Here is a 19977-nt window from a genome sequence, read left to right as displayed (position 1 = left end):
AAAAAATCAGTCTATAACAATTGTGAAAAAGTAAGAAGAAATAATTTCCAATTTTCTCTGTGACAGAAAGATAATGTGTTTACATATTAAATTAAAAGTATATCTCATTTCCTGGTAAGCTTATTATTTTTGCCCCTTAATCTTCAAAACCACAAATCATCAGCTGATTTTTTCCTGTCTCACACAAGAAGTCTATAAGGGGTTTCCGTATAGGCATACATTTAGACAATATATTTTTCTTTAGCAAATAAGTAGTTCAGCCAACTCTGCAGGCACCATCATCTTCACCTACCATTTTTGTATTGTAGGTAATGTTGAAGTTTTCCATTTTGGGGCATATAACGATCTTGCTGCCATTATGATATATACACAAAAAAACAGATCCATTCGTTTTTTTCTAATTATTTATCCATTAGTCCCAGCAAAAACCCCCTCTGGATTCATTTGTATATTAGTCTTTAAAATCTTCAGGATAAATGAATGCATTTGCAAACCATATTTTTTTTAGCTTTGTTACAAGTCCACGTGATAAAATGTCCCTCCATGATGTTCACATTTCCAGCATTTATTAGAAACATTTTAAAACATGTTGGCTAATTTATCTGGTGTCATATACCACTGATTCATCATTTTATAAACATTCTCCTTCAAATCATAATTTAATGTAAATTTAAGCCCCTTCGATCACAGATTTTCCCATTGCTCAATTAGTATGTTATGTCCAAAGGGTTTTTTAAAACCATTTTATCATAAATTATTTTCCCTGTTCTTCTTCTGTCTCCAGTTTCGTGTTCTTTTCATTCCACAACCCCAGATTGGTTCCTTGGGGGAGGGGGAAATCCAGGGTTCTCTGTAACACAATTTTCAAGACTGCAGATCAAGATGCAAATTGGTGGAGAGATGCCCATGTCTGTTCTGTATAGATTGAACCTGGGACCTTCTGCTTCCCAAGCAGATGCTCTACCACTAAGCCACCATCCTTCCCCAGAAAGAGATGGGGTGTATCTATGGTTCCTCTTTGGATGGTTAGGCTTTTTACTATAACCATTCTTTACTATAACCATTTTTTACTATAACCATTCTAATTTCTGTAAAATTTGAGATTACTGTTCCAAACTTTTATCACTTTGTCCTATTATTATTACTACACTTAATGTTACAAATTGTTCTACTTTGATTGTTTCTCCTTTTGTTGGCATATAGGCTGATTTGTACTATTTTTTTAAGTGTTATGCCAATAAAGGTTTTTGGAATTGGAACTGGAATATATACAATTAACTAACTATATAAATTAATCAATTCTAAAGCAGGGGATTAAAAAATATTATACTTTTCTGATGGATCAAGCCATAGAGTTTACATAGCTTTGAATTGCACATGGAAACCTAAATGGGGGAGGGTGTGTGTTAAAAATACAATCCCCCTCACTCACCACCTTAAGTCCCTGCATTAGGCAACAAATCAGCAGCTGCTCTCTTGTTCCCTCTCTCACCCCACACTCCAAGCTGGAAAAAAACCAGGAAATGTCAACTGATGGGTGGGACAAAAGGAGGAAACTGAACTAAGAAAAAAGGGCTAGTGTTTCATCCACTTTCTCCTCTGCACAGCTAACAAAAGGCCTTGCAACCGCCAGTGATTTTTCTGCAGATAAAACTCGAGCCTAACACAAAAAGAAAAACAGATTCCTTCTCAAATAACCTACTTAATAGCTCTATAATACTGTATTTTGTAGGCACAACACTCTTTTAACTTTTAAAAGATATACACAATATATACATAAACATATACCATATACATAATATTCATACTATTGATGGTTTATAATATCAGTTTTAATCATTCTTGTAACATATTGAAATATATTTATATTTATGATCATTTACATTATGGAAGAAAGTAAATGGTGTCCCTTTCTTCTAAGAACTATCCAGTTCATCTTCCATTTGTTAACATATTTTGTGCATTTGTACATTAAGAATGCAAGACCAAAAGACAACTCTTGCTGCATCACATCAAAGATCCAGGTAATCCTGTTTCCCACTTTTGGCCAGCTGGTTCTCCCCAGGAATCCCTCCCCCCCACACACACACACTGTTGCCTCTCCCGAACAACTGGTATTTGGTGATGTATCACCTCTTGACATGGGCGGGACATTAAAATATTTTGGCCCTGAGCCAACATCTTTGCAGAAGCTGCAAGTGTGTGCAGATGGTGCTTTTAAATAAGAGGCCATGCCAAACTACTTCATGGTACATGAACCCAGCACCTCTGCCCCTCCTTCTGAGCAGCCTATCTTGGGATTTCAGCCTTTTTCCAAAAGAACTATGCAAGCTGTCTGAATTTCATAATTCAACAATGTTTTACTAAGATTGTAGTTGACAGAAAGGCCAGGGTTTTTTTTGCTGCAATTTGGGTTCATAACTGCAGTGGGCTTCCCCCAAACTTCCATACAGGTTACATGATTACTGGCCAGTCCTTGCTCTTCAGCAATTTGTTCAAGTTTCCTCTCTTCTCATGTGGACACATTTCTGACACATAAATGTGTTGCCATGGTTGCAGTTAATATTTCACATTTTGTAGTTGATATTGGAAACCTCCTCCTCTCGTATGCAGAGCTGCACTGTGGTAATCCTAAAAATGCCTATGGCAGGGGGTTGCCAACTTCTAGGTAAAGCCTGGAGTTCACCAAGAATTACAACTGATCTCCAGACTACACTTCCCTTGAAGGAAGCAGCAGCATTGGATAGTGGGCTCTATGGGCACTGCATCTCCACTGACCTACCTCTCCTCCCCCAATTCAATCCTCCCTGGGTACTGCTCCCAAATCTCTAGGAATTTCCAACCCAGAGTTGGCAACTATGAAATACTGGGATCAGTAGAGAATTATGTGAGCCATTTTGGGTTCACATGGGGGGGGGGGCGGAATTGGGATAAAAATACAAGAAATAAATGTATAGAGACACTATCAGGTAAACTGTCCGGTAAATAGGAATAGTTTGTGCGTAGATTCTATGTTTAGGATACACTTTTATGTTCATCTTTATAGGAGAGATACAGGGCACAAGTTGCTAGGAAGTAGTACATATTTTTTTCATGCTTCCCTGTCAAATTCTGTGGATTCAAGCCCCAAACAAATTTTATACACAAGCTGTTCTGTAAACATACTATTATGCACACTTCCACAAGAAATTACATGAGCAGCGCTACTGGATTTGGTTTTCTTTGGATGGAAGAGCACAGAAGACACCAGTTTGGTGTAGTGGTTAAGAGAGTGGACTCTAATCTGGGAGAACGGGGTTTGATTCCCCACTCCTACACATGCAACTGCTGGTATCACCAGTTCTCTCAGTGCTGTTCTCTCAAGAGCAGGTCTCAAAAGAGCTCTCTCAGCCCCACCTACCTCACAGGCAGTGTTCCCTCCAAGCTGAGTTAGTGTGAGCTAGCTCACAGTTTTTTAGCCTCTGGCTCACACATTTTTGTCTCAGCTCACGAAAAATGGCCCCAGAGCAAACTAATTGATACAGTAGCTCACAAAAGTAGCTCATACAAATTACGCTAGTAACTCACAAAGTAACTCACAAGACTCCACCGCTTAGAGGGAACATTGCTCACAGAGTGTCTGTTGTGAGGAGGGGAAGGGAAAGGAGATTGTAAACCACTCTGAGACTCCGAGTGAAGGGTGGAGTATAAATCCAATCTCCTTCCTCCTCCTCCTCCTCACACATATACACAACTCACCTCTGCTGGGCATGATTCCTTTTTCCAAGTCCTCCAGGGGTCCTAGTACAAAAAAGCAATTAGGATGCTGTCTCTTTACAATTAGCTGCCACTGGAAAAACTTCTTTAGCCCCTTATGGAATATTAACATTTATTTTGTCATATGTCCTGACCCTTTAATCAAACCCATAAGATCCACCTTTTCACCATGCTTGGGCAGTGAGCTCTCAACAATACCGATAATAAAACTTCCAACATTAGGTTGATTGATTTAGAGATGTTTTCATTATATTTCTACCCTGCCTTTCTCCTTATTGGGGACCCAAAGCGGCTTCCATCTTTCTCTTCTCCTCCATTTTATCCTCACAACAATCCTGTGAGGTAAGCTCAGTTGTGTGACTGGCCCAAAGTCATCCAGCCAGCTTCCACTGCAGAGAGGGATTTCAAACATGGATCGCCCAGATTCTGGTCTGATACTCTAATCACTACACTGGCTCTCACTTTGATTAAAAACTGAGGTTTATACCTTTATTTTCTTCCTGATGGGGATGCAACATAGTTGCCATCCTCCATTTTATTCTCACAACAACCACCCTCTGAAGTACCTTAGGCTTAGAGCATGTGACTGGTCCAAAATGTCCGTTGGCAAGCCTACACCATGATGCTGGGCCCAACGTAGGAAATGGGAGGGAAGCTGGGAGATGTGTGCTTTGTAAATACAGCACTGTTATACCCTTTAGCCCATTGACTTTAGTGGACTTGGAATGATATAACTCAGTTTAGTAGTATGCTGTAAATATACCTCTTCCTGAACCAGCAAGAGGAGTCTTACATTCAAACTGGCCGCTTGTTATAGGGCTGGTAACCTCCATGTGGGGCTTGGAGAGCTTCCAGAATTCCATTGGATCACCAGACAACAGAGATCAGTTCCCCTTTGGAGGATGGATTATGTGGTATTATACCTTGCCAAGGTCCTAGAGTTGCCAGCTTCCAGGTGATGGCTGGAGATCTCCTGCTACTACAACTGATCTCCAGGCAATAAATACCAGGTCATTTAGAAGATGGCATTATACCGCATTGAGATCCTTTTATTCCATTAGTTGTATCGATTATACTGTTGCATGTTCTGTGAATTGTCATTGGCCTTGAATCTTAGCACCTTTTAACGAGATGTCAGCAAAAGGGATGATGCATGTCCACTAGCGCTAAGTCATAGACACTGCATATTTGTTCTCACTGACAGATAGTAGATTCAGTGTGGTATATTGTCAGACTACAATTGGGAAGATCCAGATTCAAATCCTCACATTGCCATGGAATCTTGCTGGGTGACCTCTTGGGCTAGTCTCACACACACACACTCAGCCTAACCTACCTTGTTGGATTATGGTGAGGATAAAATGGAGGAGAGAAGTCCCTTGGGTCCCACTAGAGAGGAAAGTGGGTTGATAATGAAGAAAATAAATATCCTTGTGGACTTCACTGTCATGGGATATGGTGATGGCCAATAGTTTAGATGACTTTACAAGGAGACTAAACAAATTAATGGAAGAAAGGTTCATCAATGGTTATCAGCTCTTAATGGCTAAACAATATATCTATATTAGAAATCCCAAGATCCAATTTCTGGAGGGGACTACAGTGTGGGAGGTCTTTATCCTCTGATCAGGGCACTTCCCAGCAGGCACATCTGGTGGGTTACCTGAAGAAACAGGATGGTCAGGCAGAACTCTTCTTCTGTTGTCCTACATAACCCATCTGGGTCAGACTTCCCTAAACCAGTCCATCTAGATCTCTCATGCATGTAGGGTTGCCAGGTCCAACTCAAGAAATATCTGGGGACTTTGGAGGTGCAGCCAGGAGACTTTGGGGGGTGGAGCCAGGATATTTTCCCATTTCCTAAAAATAAACAAAACAACATACAGCAGTACAGTTTCCCCAATACAGTCTTCATTTCCTCCTCTTCTATTTTTAATTCAAATGGTTCCACAGCAGCTGCACTTCCACTAAAATTAAAGTGAACTCACACACATTCACAAAGCAATCCAAATAAACAGTTTGCATGCCCACTCTTTTTGCATTCTCCCTGGGGTAATGGTATAGATAGATTTGCTGAATGAAATAATCTGCTGTATTTCAACCAATTTATGGAGAGAGAGGTCTAGGGGAGAGGTCTTCTATTCCATAATCAGGTTCTAGTTAATTCTTTACTGTCCCTTTTGCTACACAGCTTCTTAAAGGAATGAAAAATTAACAGAGGGATTGAGCTCTCTAGCTTCCTCTCTCTCACACACACATGGCTGTTCCTGCTTGCCCCCTCCCCTAGCAGCTTTAATCTCACTGAGATTTAAAGACATACACACACCTTCCAAAACAGAAGGAGTTGTAAGCTTCTGAACCTGCCTGAGACCTAAAGACACATTGTGGCTGTTGTGGTGGGGCTTCCTCTTGCTGGCCAGCTGTCTGGCAGCAGGGAGGAGCCTGCAAAATCAGGGGATCCCCCGTCTAGATCTGGGGACTGGCAAACCTACATGCATGGCAGTTGCATGTAACTACCTTCTGGGATTACTTGAACTTCTACATGCTCCAGGTCATTGTACCCCACTGAAGTCCCTCCCCTCTTCAAACCCCACCCTCCCCCAGTTTCACACCCCAAATCTTCAGGAATTTCTATACATGTTAGCAGCCCTACCCCTTGCACAGCCGTTATATATTGATTGAGGCATGCTTTTATATCTTTGGTGTATTTTGATCCCATGTTTCCTCCAAGGAGCTCAGGACAGTGCTCTTGGGTCTTAATTTATCCTTTAAAAACCCTGTGAGTCACATTAGGGTGAGAGAGAATGATTGACCCTATGTCACCCAGAGGATAGGGTTGCCAGACCCTCACCAGGGGTGGGGAACCTCCTGCCCCCAACTGGCCCAAAAGGTGACATGATGATGCCACCTGGAAGTGACATAATCACATTGCTGACATTGCACATCAGTGTTCTAGTTTTTGGGCAAAACTATGGTAAAATTGGCTTCAAAACATAGAGTTTTGCTCCAAAACTAGAACATCCCCCCCCCCAATATCAGCAATGTAATGACATCACTTCCAGGTAATGCCAATGCACCATGTGCACAGAAGATCCCAGAGAGGATTAAGGATTCCCCGCCAGCAGCCAGGTAGGATTTGGCAACTGTACCAAATAATTTCATGGCAACTAGTGATCTGAACGCAGTTAGGGATGCCATCCTCCAGGTGGGACCTGGGGATCCCCTGGAATAACAGTTCATCTTCAGACTAAAGAGATCTTTTCCTCTGGAGAAATGTGATGCTTTAGAGGATGGTCTCTATGGCATTGTACCCCACTGAGGTCCACCCCCCCTCCCCCCGGCATCACTCCCAAGTCTCCAGGAGTTTCCCAGTCTGGCTTTGGCAGTCCTACCCTCCCATCCTCCACAGGCATTGAATGTTCAGGAAAGAAGACCAGGCTGGCTCCACCTCCTGCCTCCATGTTCACTGGGTCATCCACTCAAAGGATGTTTTTGTGTGTATGCTGCCTCCCTGTGATGGAGGACACTGTTTTCCAGAAGTTGCCAATCATGGTGAAGGAGTGTATACACAGATACTTCCTCCACATATAAGTGCCATGCACATGAGCAGGCAACTGTGCAGAAGTGGGGGACAGGTCACCAGAGCACTTTATACCCATTGTTCCTCCCCACACATTCGGTCAACATGCAGAGGAGTTGTGTGTAGAGGTTTATTGGCTTTTATCTTTGTGTATGGACCCAATACATATCGACACATAATGGTGAAGAGGGTAGAGCCAACAAGAAGCATTCTGCCCACTCCTCCCTGCAGTGACTATCCCCTGGATTTTCCTGTACTTTCAGAAACTTATTTGACCAATAAAATGTATCTAGCCACCTCTGGGTTTCTTACTGCATAGCCACTGGGTGTATTTTCCAGGTTGGTTTTTTTTTTAACTTCCTCAAGAGTGTGGGAAACAAAATCCATCTTAAGCAAAAGCCAGCTTCTAAAGAGATCCTTGTTGTTTGAGCCTATGAAATCTAGCTTTAGTAGTGCTGTTGTATGAATGGTTGGGAATAACATGGAAACCTGAAGGCTAATTGGGAAGGATAGATGGATGTATAGTGTGGAATGTGTGTAGAAGTTATGGAATCTATGGAATGTACAGGGAAGGAGAATGTAGTATGTAAATTGATTAGATAGTAGGATATATGAAGAAAGGCGACAGAACTAAAGGGAAGTGGTGAGAAGAAAATAAAAAGTTGGCGATTAATAGGGAAAGGGAAATGTAATTGAATTAGATATATCCTTATGTCCTCCAGTTTAACTGTTAATTGTTAGTTAGTGGTGTGTTATTTGTAGTCGTTATTTGTATTTGTTTCTCTTTTGTGTGTGTTGGTCAACTCTTTGTTGTGTATGGTGTTAAATAAAATTTGTTTTCCTGGAAAAAAAAGTAGTGCTGTTGTTGTCATTGGTATGCTACGAGTGCACATGATGTTTAACAGAGTGAAAGATAACAGGTCCTTTACTATCTAAAATTCAAGGAGGGCCCCAAGATATTCAGAAGGTGCATAATGCTGCAACCTTGGTGAAGTTAGGCAGGTCTGGTACTATTCATTAGGAGTCCCTCAAAACACTACTATCATCTCACATGAGATACAAAAGGCAAAAGTGGGCATCAAGAACTGACAATCAGTATTGCATCATTCTAGAGTGGTGAACTTGGACTGGAAAAAGGGGACCTGGGTTCAAATTATGACTCAGCTACAACACTCAGGTAGGTAGTCTTGTGCCAGTCAAAAACAACAGTCAAGTAATACCTTTTATTTTGTGTGTGTGACCAACCAACATGACACAAGGCAAAGGCAAGCTTTCAGTGTGCCAGGCTTATTAACCACACCAACCTACCTCATAGGTCTACCGCAAGAATAGAATGAGACCATTCAAATCTTTGTTTCTGGCATTTCTGGTCTGTTTTTCTTGCTACCAGGGACTCAGGACAGATTGCAACTTTCATTTTAAAAGGGAAACAAATGTCCATTTTATATTTCAAAATTCAAACAAAAAAAAATCTTCTAAATGACCAACTCTAAAAAAATGTGACAGATTTTTATTCTAAGTTGCTGAAAAATAAAGACTGTGAAAGCTCAGGGGATGGGAAGCGGATCAGCACTTTGGATGGGAGATCACTGGGTTGCCAGGGCTGCCAATTCCAGGTTGGGAAATTCCTGGAGATCTGCAGATGGAGTCCACCTCCGAAGCAACCATGTATTCCAGGACAAGTGATCTCTGCAGTCTGGAGATCAGTTTTAATTGCAGATCTCCAGGCCCCACCAGTAGGACAGAAATCCTAGGTCTGACAGAAGAGTGGGACATAAAATAGAACATTCTTAAAAGAGGTTTCTGCACCACTTTTTTGGACTCACTTGGGGAACATCTGGTGTTCATGAGCCATTGTAGCATGCTCTCACTCCAACCAAACCCTTCGCCTGGAAGTATCCTGCCCCTCCAGTTTAGGATAGCTAGCTGTGTCCCTAGTGGCCCTTAATGCAAATGTTGAATGCACATCTTGGTGGCAAATGGGACATGACATTATTTCACAGTTATGTGTGCATGATAAAAGACAACCAGATTTATTGTTTCATTCATATTCATGTGCTTCTTTACCTCATGGATCGCCTGCCTTTCTCCCTGAGGCTTGAGCTGGATTACAAAATTATAAAAATGATGGAAAGATGGTCACAACCAATATAATACATTCAAATGCAATAAAACTGGATCACATCATGAAAGTGGCACACCACATCCCGGATTTCACAGTTTGAGAACAGGGACCCAGTCAACTGGATTTCACAACTGGAACCATTCAAGAGAGACAGGCTCATATATATTCAATAAACAGCGAAGCCTAAAGGGAAAAGAAAGGAAAATGGCCTAAAATTTCCACAGGCCATTACAGTCAGAACACCATCATCTTTCTAGAAAGGGCCCTTCCGGCTGATTTTCCGATACTCACACACACACAACTCTCCTTATCAAAGGGATGAGTTGTGGGGAGAAGAAGATGTAATCACACATGGATTCAGAATAAGGAAGGGTCTATTATTGCTAAAATAGGGCACCATTTCAGCTTCCTGCCACTGGCTTTTGTGCTCAGCGCCTGCCTTGGTAGTTTTCCCTGCAGAGTCCACCCCCATGACATCACCAATGCTATGGCAATGCGAATCGCCCCTCCCCTGCAGCCAGAATTCCTGCCACCCCCTCGCTTGGCCGCTTTCATTCTCCTCCCTGCAGGCCTTGCACTGAGAAACAGAAGGATGGAATGAGAACAGCAGAGGGGAGAAGCAGGCAAACAGATTGCTCGCTCTGCCCCTTCCTAAGTGGTCATGAGTGTACATTGTAAAAAATAAAATTATCATTGCGGTGTGCCTCCCTCACGTTTCCAGAAGAAATTTGTCACATCACTTGTAGAGTCCTCAGCTGCCCATGCAAAGTCTGGCAAAAGCCCAGTGGCACCCTGAAGACTTACAACAGAGGGTTGCAATGCCAGCACTGGGCTGAACAAGTCCTAGAGATTTGAGGGTGGAGCCTAAGGATAGTGGGTTTTGAAGAGAGGAGGGACCTCGGTGGGGTATGATGCCCTAGAGCCCACCCTTCAAAGCAGCCATTTTCCTCCAGGAGAATTTATCTTTGGAGATCACTTGTAATTCCAGATTTCCTGGAGGCTGGCAACCCTACGCTCCTGGCAGTCATACCTGCCCTCTTCCTTTTCTTCACATAGCCCTCCCATCCTGCCCAGTAATCTGCCCCATAAGAAAGACTCTTAGTTTGATTTCCATACATATCTGAAGAAGTTAGGGTTGCCAAGTCGAATTTAAGAAATATCTGGGGACTTTGGGGGTGGAGCCAGGAGACATTGGGATGGAGCCAGAAACAAGGCTGTGTCAAGCATAATTGAACTCCAAATTGAATCTTCTTTAAAGGGACCATACATCTTTTAAATGCCTACCATCCACTGGCAATAATGAGGGAGAGGGGCACCTTCTTTGTGATCTGGTTTTTCTTTTTTTCTGTATATTTTTAAAAATAATTTTAATGTTTATGGCCCACACAAGGCAGCTTAGTCCTTAACCCTGGCTGGCTCCAACCACTTTTAATGTAGCAATAGTCAGACTGCAAGGCCTCTGTTGGGTCCAACATACTTGCTTGGCTCCAATTTACATTTGGAGGAATAGCTAATCTCTATTTTATTTTATTTTTCAGTTATGTAATCATTACATTGTATTTTGGAAATGGAACACCGAGGAAGAGCAGGGCCTTTGTTTTCTTGTTGAAATAGCCTTGTTTGTTTACTCACTTGCTGCTGCTGTTGCTTTTTGCTGGGTGTGGGATGGGTCTATATGTCCTTGATTGAGAAGAGTTCTTTTTTATGGTAGTGGGGTAGTGCTGCTTCTTTGAGAATGTTGTCTTCTGAGGAGAGAGGAGATCCTGAGGATATGGATATGCACAAAGTTTGTTGAGATTTGCTTCTTACTGCATGCTACAGTTATTGCCGCTTGCATTTGGTCATTTAAACACATTAAACACAGCTCTTCAAAAAAGTAATCTACAGTTCCATCAAACAGAATTTCTTCTTGCTTTTGGAAAGGAGAGTACAAAGCAACTGTGGAACAACTTTCAGCAGTTCCGTTTACAGACAGTCATGACAGCAAAAGACATAAGATGTGGAGAGTCCTAGTGTTCCTAGATGCAGAAAGCCTGCATGATGTGTTGATGCTGGGTATGATCTGCTACCTGTTTCTTCCTGCACCTCAACAAGGTCATTCTCATGCCTTTGTAGGATAAAGATCTTTCTACAGTCAAGCATGAGACAAGCAATGCTCAGTCCCATGGCTCTTCTTCATGGACACAAACAGATCTTCCAGGAAACTGATCTTAGTGCTATAGCTAATGAATTCATTTAAAGAACATCAATTAGAACAAACATTCAGTGTCATTTAAGTACCGTTTTTTAAAAAATTGTCACAACTTAACAAGTAGGTTGTACTTAGATGAGGCAATCTGTACAGGTTTGCTGCTAATCATATCAACATTATTGGGGTGGGGAGGTGAAGGGAAATTGGGAAGGATTGGTGAGATATGGCAGGAAAGTTAGCTTGTGGGAGCAGGAGAAGGAGTAATGGGGGGTTAGTGTCAGAACTGGAAGAACTCCAAACGAGGCCCAAAACTTGTTACAAAGTATAGGCATTTATTGAGAACTGCAGAGCTGAAGGTACAGGATAACACCGATGCCGAAAGTTAGCATTGGATACACTTTATGCGGTTTTGGTGACAACAATAAAACAATCTTTCACACGGTTAGAGACAACGGTCTGTTTCCCAGGGTTTGTTATCAGTAAGGGAGGATGGAATCCTGCTGAGAAAGACTGACCAGCTCGGCTTCAAAGAGCCATCTGCAGATGTTGACCAGAGGCTATCTGCCACCCTCCAGTGATCACAGTTTGTTTGAAATGCACAGAGATGTTAGTTAGTTGCTGGAACAAGGTTGCATGAGTTAGTGTTTGATTACAATATGGAGTCACATAGGCTAACAGCATATAGGAAAGTTACCAGTTCTGACAGTTAGGAGATAGGGTTGCCAAGTCCAATTCAAGAAATATCTGTGGACTTTGGGGGTGGAGCCAGGAGACTTTGGGGGTGGAGCCATAAGCAAAGTTATGACAAGCACAATTGAACTCCAAAGGGAGTTCTGGCCATCACATTTAAGGGGACCGCATACCTTTTTAATGCCTTCCCTACATTAGAAATAATGAAGGATAGGGGCATCTTCTTTTGAGGCTCATAGAATTGGGCCCCCTGGTCCAATCTTTTTGAAACGTGGAGAGCATTTTGAGGAGACCCATCAGATGCTACAATGAAAAATTGGTACCTACCTCAAAAAACCACCCCTCCGGAGCCCCAGATACCCTTGGATTAATTCTCCATTATATCCTCCCCCCCCCCCCCCGAGTTCTGATGACCCTGAAGCTCTGGAGGGCCTCCAAACCGGGGATCCCCTGCCCCCACCTTTGAGAAGTATTTAACTCTTTGTGCTGAAAGTTAATACAGTTTAAGGTCTTGCAAACCAATAGGAGAAAGAAATAACTATTCCAGGCAAGAGCTGGCAAATTCATTTCAGCCATCTGAGCCTGACATTTTAAGAAAAACTATATCTTGGATAAATCCAAGTAGGCAGCCGTGTTGGTCTGAAGTAGTAGAACAAAATAGGAGTCGATTGCACCTTTAAGATCAGCTTAGTTTTATTCAGAACATAAGCTTTCGTGTGCGTGTTCATAATTGAACCTTTATAACTGAACTTTATATAACCTCGGCGGGAGTCTAGTAACGGAGGGAGGGGGGATTGGAAAATATCATATGGGTTAGAGACAGTAATGATATAATTAGATATTGTTACCATATGTTATCAATAAAATTGTTTAAACACAAATTAAAGGTGCAATCGACTCCTGTTTTCTTCTATATCTTGGATAATTTTTTTTTAATTAGAAATGTTTGTTGTTATTTTTTTGACATGGATGTGTAATAAATGATAAGGAAATGAGAAAAAATGACTATGGGATGGAAAGAGTTGACAAGTTTTACTCCCTCGCCCAAAATACTAGAACTCAAGGGCATCCAATGAAACTGATGGGCAGTCGGTTCAAGATGGACAACAGAAAATACTACTTTACACAGAGAGCGATTAAAATGTGGAATTTGCTGCCAGAGGGTGTGTGTGTGTAATCCTGTTACTTTAATAGAGGCTTTAATAGAAGCAGCCATTGAGTCTCTGTGAGAAAAGGAGAATTAAAGTAAATAAATAAGATTAAATTATTTATTAAGTGATGTCATTAACGTTGCCAGGGCTTTTTTGGTAGGAAAAAAACAGCAGGAACTCATTTACATGTCAAGCCACACCCCCTGACATCACCATTGTTACACATAGGGTTTTTTGCAGAAAAAGCTCAACAGTGATTAATTTGCATATTAGGCCACACCTCCTGACACCAAAGCCAGCCGGAACTGCTTTCCTGCTCAAAAAAAAAGAGCCCTGCTTGTTGCCATGAAAAGTTGCAGCTGCCTCTTCCCACACAGTGTGTCTCTGTGAAAGAGACAGGACATTTTCCTCCAGCCTCCAGGCTTGGTGGCCACTGTTAGTAAAGAGACAATTATTAGAGGCACCAGCTCTACTATGGAAAAATCAACATGGGTGCTCTAAAGGGAAATGTCTAAACAACGTTTTGAAGCCCATTGAGAGGCAAAGAGTACATATACATCAACTGACGAATTTTGTAGGCTGTTGCACAAAATTTTGTGACTGAGGCTATAGTTGTTGGATTTTTCTCTTCTAGAAGTAGCCTAACATAATCCAAACTCATTCTTCCAGGTATTCTGTTAATCAAAGTGGTGGTGGTCTTAGTATGAGCATCTTGATAAAAGGGACAACATAGAAGAACGTGATCTACATTCTCAATTTCTCCTGCACTGCAGGGGCAAAGCCTTTTCCCAAAGGGAATTCTATTAAATCACCCATCTAAAACAGCAGAAGGGAGTGAAGCACACCTTCAAGTGTAAAGGCCCTCCTGTGACTATACACCTCCAAGAGGGCCAGATCGGCAGCTGGCTTGACTATATATCTGGTGTTCACGGAGGACAAGAAAGTAGGGACCCTCCTTAAGTCAAGCTGGCATTCAGTGTCCAATATCCTTTGCCTGTTTTGCCTGGTCAAAACCCATGCTGGAGAAAATGCCAGCCATCAGGTAGCTATCTTGGGATTCCTTGGTGGCCTCCCATCCAAATACTAAACAGGGCCAACCCAGTTTAGCTTTTTAGATCCAACAATACCAGGCTAGCCTGGGCTATTTAGGTCCAGGCATTATGGCTACTAGCCATGATGAATAAAGGGAATTTCTATATTCAGACTGGCAGTCGACAATAGTGCTAGGAGACAATATCAGGGGGCAGCCAGGGATTCTTTTTTGTTTGTTAGCTCTCTGGGTAACTGGTTGGCTGCTGTGTGGAACAGAATACTGAACTAGAAGGACCACCAGTCTGATCCAGCAACTTACGCCATGACCTTGAAATGCGCCAACTCTTTGAATAGCCAGAGAAGGATATGGAATGAAGATTGAAACCTGGTGGAGACCATGGTACAAGACAACCCAAAGTGGGAAAAAGGTAAAAGTCAGATCTACACAGATCTTCATGAATTCATATGATTTTAACATTGAAATGAAATAAAATCACTATTGTTCTGTAGATCCTGTCTTAGACTATAGACAAAAATCATGCCTCCACAGATTTGTGGCACCTCACCAGTGCAAAAACAGGGTTCCAAAGAATGGATCCTCATGAATTCATATGGTTTTTATGCTGAAATGAAATAAAACCACCATCTTGCTGTAGAAATAGTAGGTCCACGGCTTCGTAGCAGCACTATGGACCAAAACCTTGGCTGTGAACCATGGATCCTCATGATTTTTGTTTTGGATCCCCCCAAGCACACCATCCAATCACATATCATGTCCATAGGCAGAGCTTGCACCACAGAAAACACAGATCCACTGTTTCGTGGTGGCACCATAGATCAAAAACTTGGTTTTGGACCATGCAGTCTCATGGATCCTCATGATTTTTGCTGTGGGTCACCCCAAGCTAACCATTTAATCAAATATCATTTCTATGGGCAGAGCTTGCACCACCGAAATTATGGGTCCACGGCTTCATGGCAGCACCATGCAAGAAAACTATTATTCCAAAGCACAGATCCTCATGAATCCTCGTGATTTTTGTTTTGGATTCCCCCAAGCACACCATCTAATCACATATCATGTCCATGGGCAGAGCTTGCACCACAAAAAATCACAGATCCATGGCTTAGTGGCAACACTATTGAGCCAAAACATGGTTTTGAAACACAGATCCTCATGGATCCTCATTAGTTCTGCATAGGTCTCCCTAAGCTCACCGTCAAATCACATGTCGAGTTCATGGGCTGAGCTTACAACACAGAAATCATACCACCACGTCTTCGTGGCAGTGCCACAGAGCCAGAACATGGTTTTGAAGCATGAATCCTCATTATCTTTGCTTTGGGTCACCCCAAGCTCACCATCCAGTCACATACCGTGTCCATGGGCAGAGCTTGCACCACAGAAATCATGGATCTCTGGCTTTTGTGGCAGCACCAAGGTGTCAGAACTTGAAGAACTTCAGAAGATTCCTAAACTTGTTACAAAGTATAGGATCTTTATTGAGAACTATAGTGCTGGAGGTACGAGGTAACAGTAATGCCAGTACTGGCATTTGGTTACATTTTATGCAGTCAGAAGAGATACCATAAAGTCATCTTTCACACGGATTGCAGACAAGTGTCTCCTTCCCAGGCTCTGTTATCAGAAGGGAGGATGCTCTCCTGCTGTGAAGGCCGAGCGGCCTGGCTTCAAAAGGCCACCTGCAGATGTGGACCCTAGGCTATCGGTTACCCTTCAGTGATCACAGAGTATCGCCAGGCCCTGGAATCTTGTGTTAGTTGTTTATACAGCATAGCATGGGTTAGTATCAGGTTACAGCATGGAGTTGGTCTGGCTAACAGCACATAGGAAAGTTACAAGTTCTGACACAAGGAGCCAAAACGTGGTTTTGAATCACTGATCTTTCTTGAACTTAAAGGTTTTTGCATTGGGTCAAGCAAAACTCAATATTAAAGCCGTGGATACACCATTTCTGTGGTGCAAGCTCTGCCCATGGACATGATGTGTTTGGATGGTGAGCTTGGGGTGTCCCAAAGCAAAAATCATGAGGATCCATGATTCAAAACCAAGTTTTTGGTCCAAAGTGCTGCCACAGAGCTGTGGATCCACTATTTCTGTGGTGTAAACTCTGCCTATGGACATGATATGTGATTGGATGGTGAGCTTGGGGGATCCAAAGCAAAAATCATGAGGATCTATGAGGATCCTTGCTTCAAAACCATGTTTTGGCTCAACGGTGTTGCCATGAAGCCGTGGATCCTTGATTTTTGTGGTGCAAGCTCTGCCCAGGGACAGAATATGTGACAGGATGGTGAGACTGGGGTGGCCTGAAGTCAAATCATGAGGATCCATGCTTCAAAGCCATGTTTTGGCTCCAGAGTGCAGCCATAAAGCTGTGGATCCTTGATTTCTGTGGTGCAAGCTCTGCCAAAAGACACAATATGTGATTAGATGGTGAGCTTGGGGTGACCCAAAGCAAAAATCATGAGAATCCATGAGGATCTGTGGTCCAAAACCAAGTTTTTGTTTTATGGTGCTGCTACAAAGCAGTGGATCCATGATTTCAAAGCAAAAATCATGAGGATCCATGATGATCCGTGCTTCAAAACCATGTTTTGGCCCCTTGGTGCTGCCACAAAGCCATGGGTGCAATTTCTGTGGTGCAAGCTCTGCCCATGGACACAATATGTGTTTGGATGGTGAGCTTGGGATGGCCCAAAGCAAAAATCATGAGGATCCATGGTTCAAAACCAAGTTTTTGGTCCTTGGTGCTGCCACGAAACCGTGGATCCATGATTTCTGTGGTGCAAACTCTGCCCATCGATATGATGTGATTGGATGGTGAGCCTGGGGGATCCAAAGCAAAAATCATGAGGATCTGTGGTTCAAAACCAAGTTTTTGGTCCATGGTGCTGCCACAAAGCCATGGATCCATGATTTCTGTGGTGCAAACTCTGCCCATAGACATAATATATGATTTGATGTTAAGCCTGAGGGCATCCAAAACAACAATCATTAGGATCCATGCTTTGGAACCATATTTTTCCATTACTGTAGTGCCATGAATTTGTGGAGGCATGATATCTGTGTTGCTATTTATAGTCTAAGGCAAGGTTTACAGCATGATGGTGGTGTTATATCATTTCAATCAAAAAAATCATATAAATTCATGAGGATCCATGGTTTGAAAGCATGTTTTTGCGCTGGTGAGTCACCACAAATCCGTGGAGGCGTGAATTTTGTGATGCTACCTATAGTCTAAGGCATGTTCTACTGCATGATGGTGACTTGATTTTGTTTCAGTGTAAAAATAATATGAATTCATGAGGATCCGTTTAGATCCGACTTTTACCCAGACCCCCCAAAGTGTAAGCACTGAGGCCTGGTGGGACTTTTGCTCTACATCATCACAGGCATTGGCATGTACCTCCACTTGATGGCTGGCCTCTAACTCCCCCCTTTTCTTCTCCCTCTCCCCCCTTGACTTTCTTTACTCCAACTCTTCTCTACATGCACACATTGACTTTCCTCACCCTGCATTCTCCAGTCCCACCCACACAGGTATGTTTCCCTTTAAGAAGAAGCCATTCTGGGACCCGTCCTAACTCTCCCCAGCTAGGTTAGCCTTCTAACACGCCTGCGCGATAGGGAGGAGAGAGAGGGAAAAAGGCTGGGCGTTAGGCTTAGCGCATGCGTGTTGTCATTTTCCCCGCCCCTCGCAGCTTGGGCTGGTCTTTGCAGCTTTAACAGGCTCGCGCGGCCTGGGGAGTCTTGCTCTAACGCCCCCTCCCCCCCGCACCTCATCATTTTTGGGGTGAGCCCTCGCGCCGCCCCCTCAGCGAGGCACCTCCCATCCCGCCGGCCGAATCCGCCCCCCACGACTGCCGAACTCTCTGGGGTGCCCCTTGAAGGGGGGGGGGGTTACAGTGACCACCAGCCTCCCATCTCAACCCAGAGAGGGTGAGGGAAACGGAGGCCCGCTCTCTCCCCACCTCCTTGAGGCAGCGGGGCCCCCCCAGTATGGCGGCGGCCAAGGAGGAGGGGCCAGGAGCACGCGCCAGAGTGAGTGGGCGGGACCAAGCTCCAGGTGGGCGGGGATAAGGGCTGGGTGGAGGATGGAGGCTCTGGGGCTGGGAGGGTGTGGGTTGAGAGATGGGGGAGGGTCTTTGGTTGGAATGTGGGAAGATACTTAGGGGTAGTGTAGAATATTTGGGGTGGGAAAGCAACAGGTGCTAGTTTTTGGGTTGGTCTGTGTTAGGGGGCCCTTTGAAGAGGCAATGGTTTGAACAGGAGGAAATGGTTGGGTTGTTGAAGAATATTTGGGGGATCCTAAGTAATGTAGGAAAGATAGCTAGTAATAGTTTGGGGGTTGGAATCAGTGGTTGGAGTAGGTGGAGGTACTTAGGTGGGAAGGGGAATTTGGAGGGGCTAAGAAAGGTAATGATTATTGGTTTCTGGGTTGGCCTCTAGTGGGGGTTTGCCTCAATGAAATTGGGGACAGGAGAGAAAAAGAGCAAATAGTAAGGAGCAAATGGGCATTTTGGGGAGTGAAATGTGTTTAGAAAGTAAATTGATGTATTGATAAGTATCTTGAGTGGGAATGTGTTAGAGAAAGCGGTTATTGTCGATGGGATGGTTATTGATCTTCTGAGGTTGCCAGTATCTGCGTGAAATCCAATGAGTGGAGAACAAAATCATAATTTGGAAGGGTTGGGTTGGGGTGACTTGGCAATCATTTCCGGGGTTTCTGGAGGAACTCTCTGTGCATTCTCATTTGTAGAAAAAATGTTGAGAACTGGGGACAGAATATGGTGGAGTTGGTTATTGAAGGAAAGAAAAAATAAGCATCGTTAAAAGATTATTGCTTCTTGGAATAGTTCATGTGTCATTGGAAGGAAAAAAAGAGTATGTCAAAGGTCAGTCGGTCAGGGAGAAAAGCATGTAAATGAAGTAGAGGCATAAAATTTTTGGAAATTTTGAATTCATGTGGTAAAAATAGGGTAGGTTTTTAAAAGATGAAACTATTGGAGAAAACTGAATGTGTTGCAATGATTTTATTGCTTTAGCAACAAAAATATCATTTATAGCTTAGAGTATAATATTGTATGATTTGGTATATTTATGAAATGTTAATGTATAAATGTCTTAGTTTTGTACAGGTGAACTGCTGCACCTTGTGTCACCTGAGCTGGTATATCTTTGACTGCTTCCAAATGTGGTTTTTCTCTGCCTTGGTTTTCATACTTGGGGAAAGGGTCTTCCACACAATGTCATGCTATAATTGTCCTCTTTACAGTCCTCCCCCCCAACTTGATGTGCTGTTTCCCAAATCTCCTTTACTCCAGTCTTTTTGGAAAGAATGCTGTCCAAATGTGTTATTGTGCCATTTGAAATGAATGCTGTGCATTTTGCTGCTTTGCAAAGGTTCTGATTGCATCAGTGCCATTT

At 42.9% G+C, this 19977-nt stretch overlaps 1 protein-coding gene across 2 annotated transcripts in view; it reads left to right on the top strand.

The window, feature by feature from the left end:
- Positions 1 to 18223: 18223 nt before the first annotated feature.
- ZMYM4 (zinc finger MYM-type containing 4) overlaps positions 18224 to 19977 on the top strand; it is a 64755-nt gene continuing 63001 nt past the window's right edge. The window contains exon 1 of one of the 2 annotated variants that reach the window (XM_060258646.1): positions 18224 to 18591. In XM_060258646.1, the coding sequence (XP_060114629.1) occupies positions 18550 to 18591 (42 nt within the window). In that variant the 5' untranslated portion in view covers positions 18224 to 18549. Of the gene's footprint in view, positions 18617 to 19977 lie in introns of both variants that reach the window. The other variant, XM_060258649.1, reaches the window with a different exon arrangement.

The sequence above is a fragment of the Heteronotia binoei genome, chromosome 17 (genome assembly GCF_032191835.1).
Source record: "Heteronotia binoei isolate CCM8104 ecotype False Entrance Well chromosome 17, APGP_CSIRO_Hbin_v1, whole genome shotgun sequence".
NCBI classification, from domain to species: Eukaryota; Metazoa; Chordata; class Lepidosauria; order Squamata; family Gekkonidae; genus Heteronotia; species Heteronotia binoei.
Note: the sequence above shows the minus strand (reverse complement) of the source record. Positions and strands in the feature narration are given on the sequence as shown.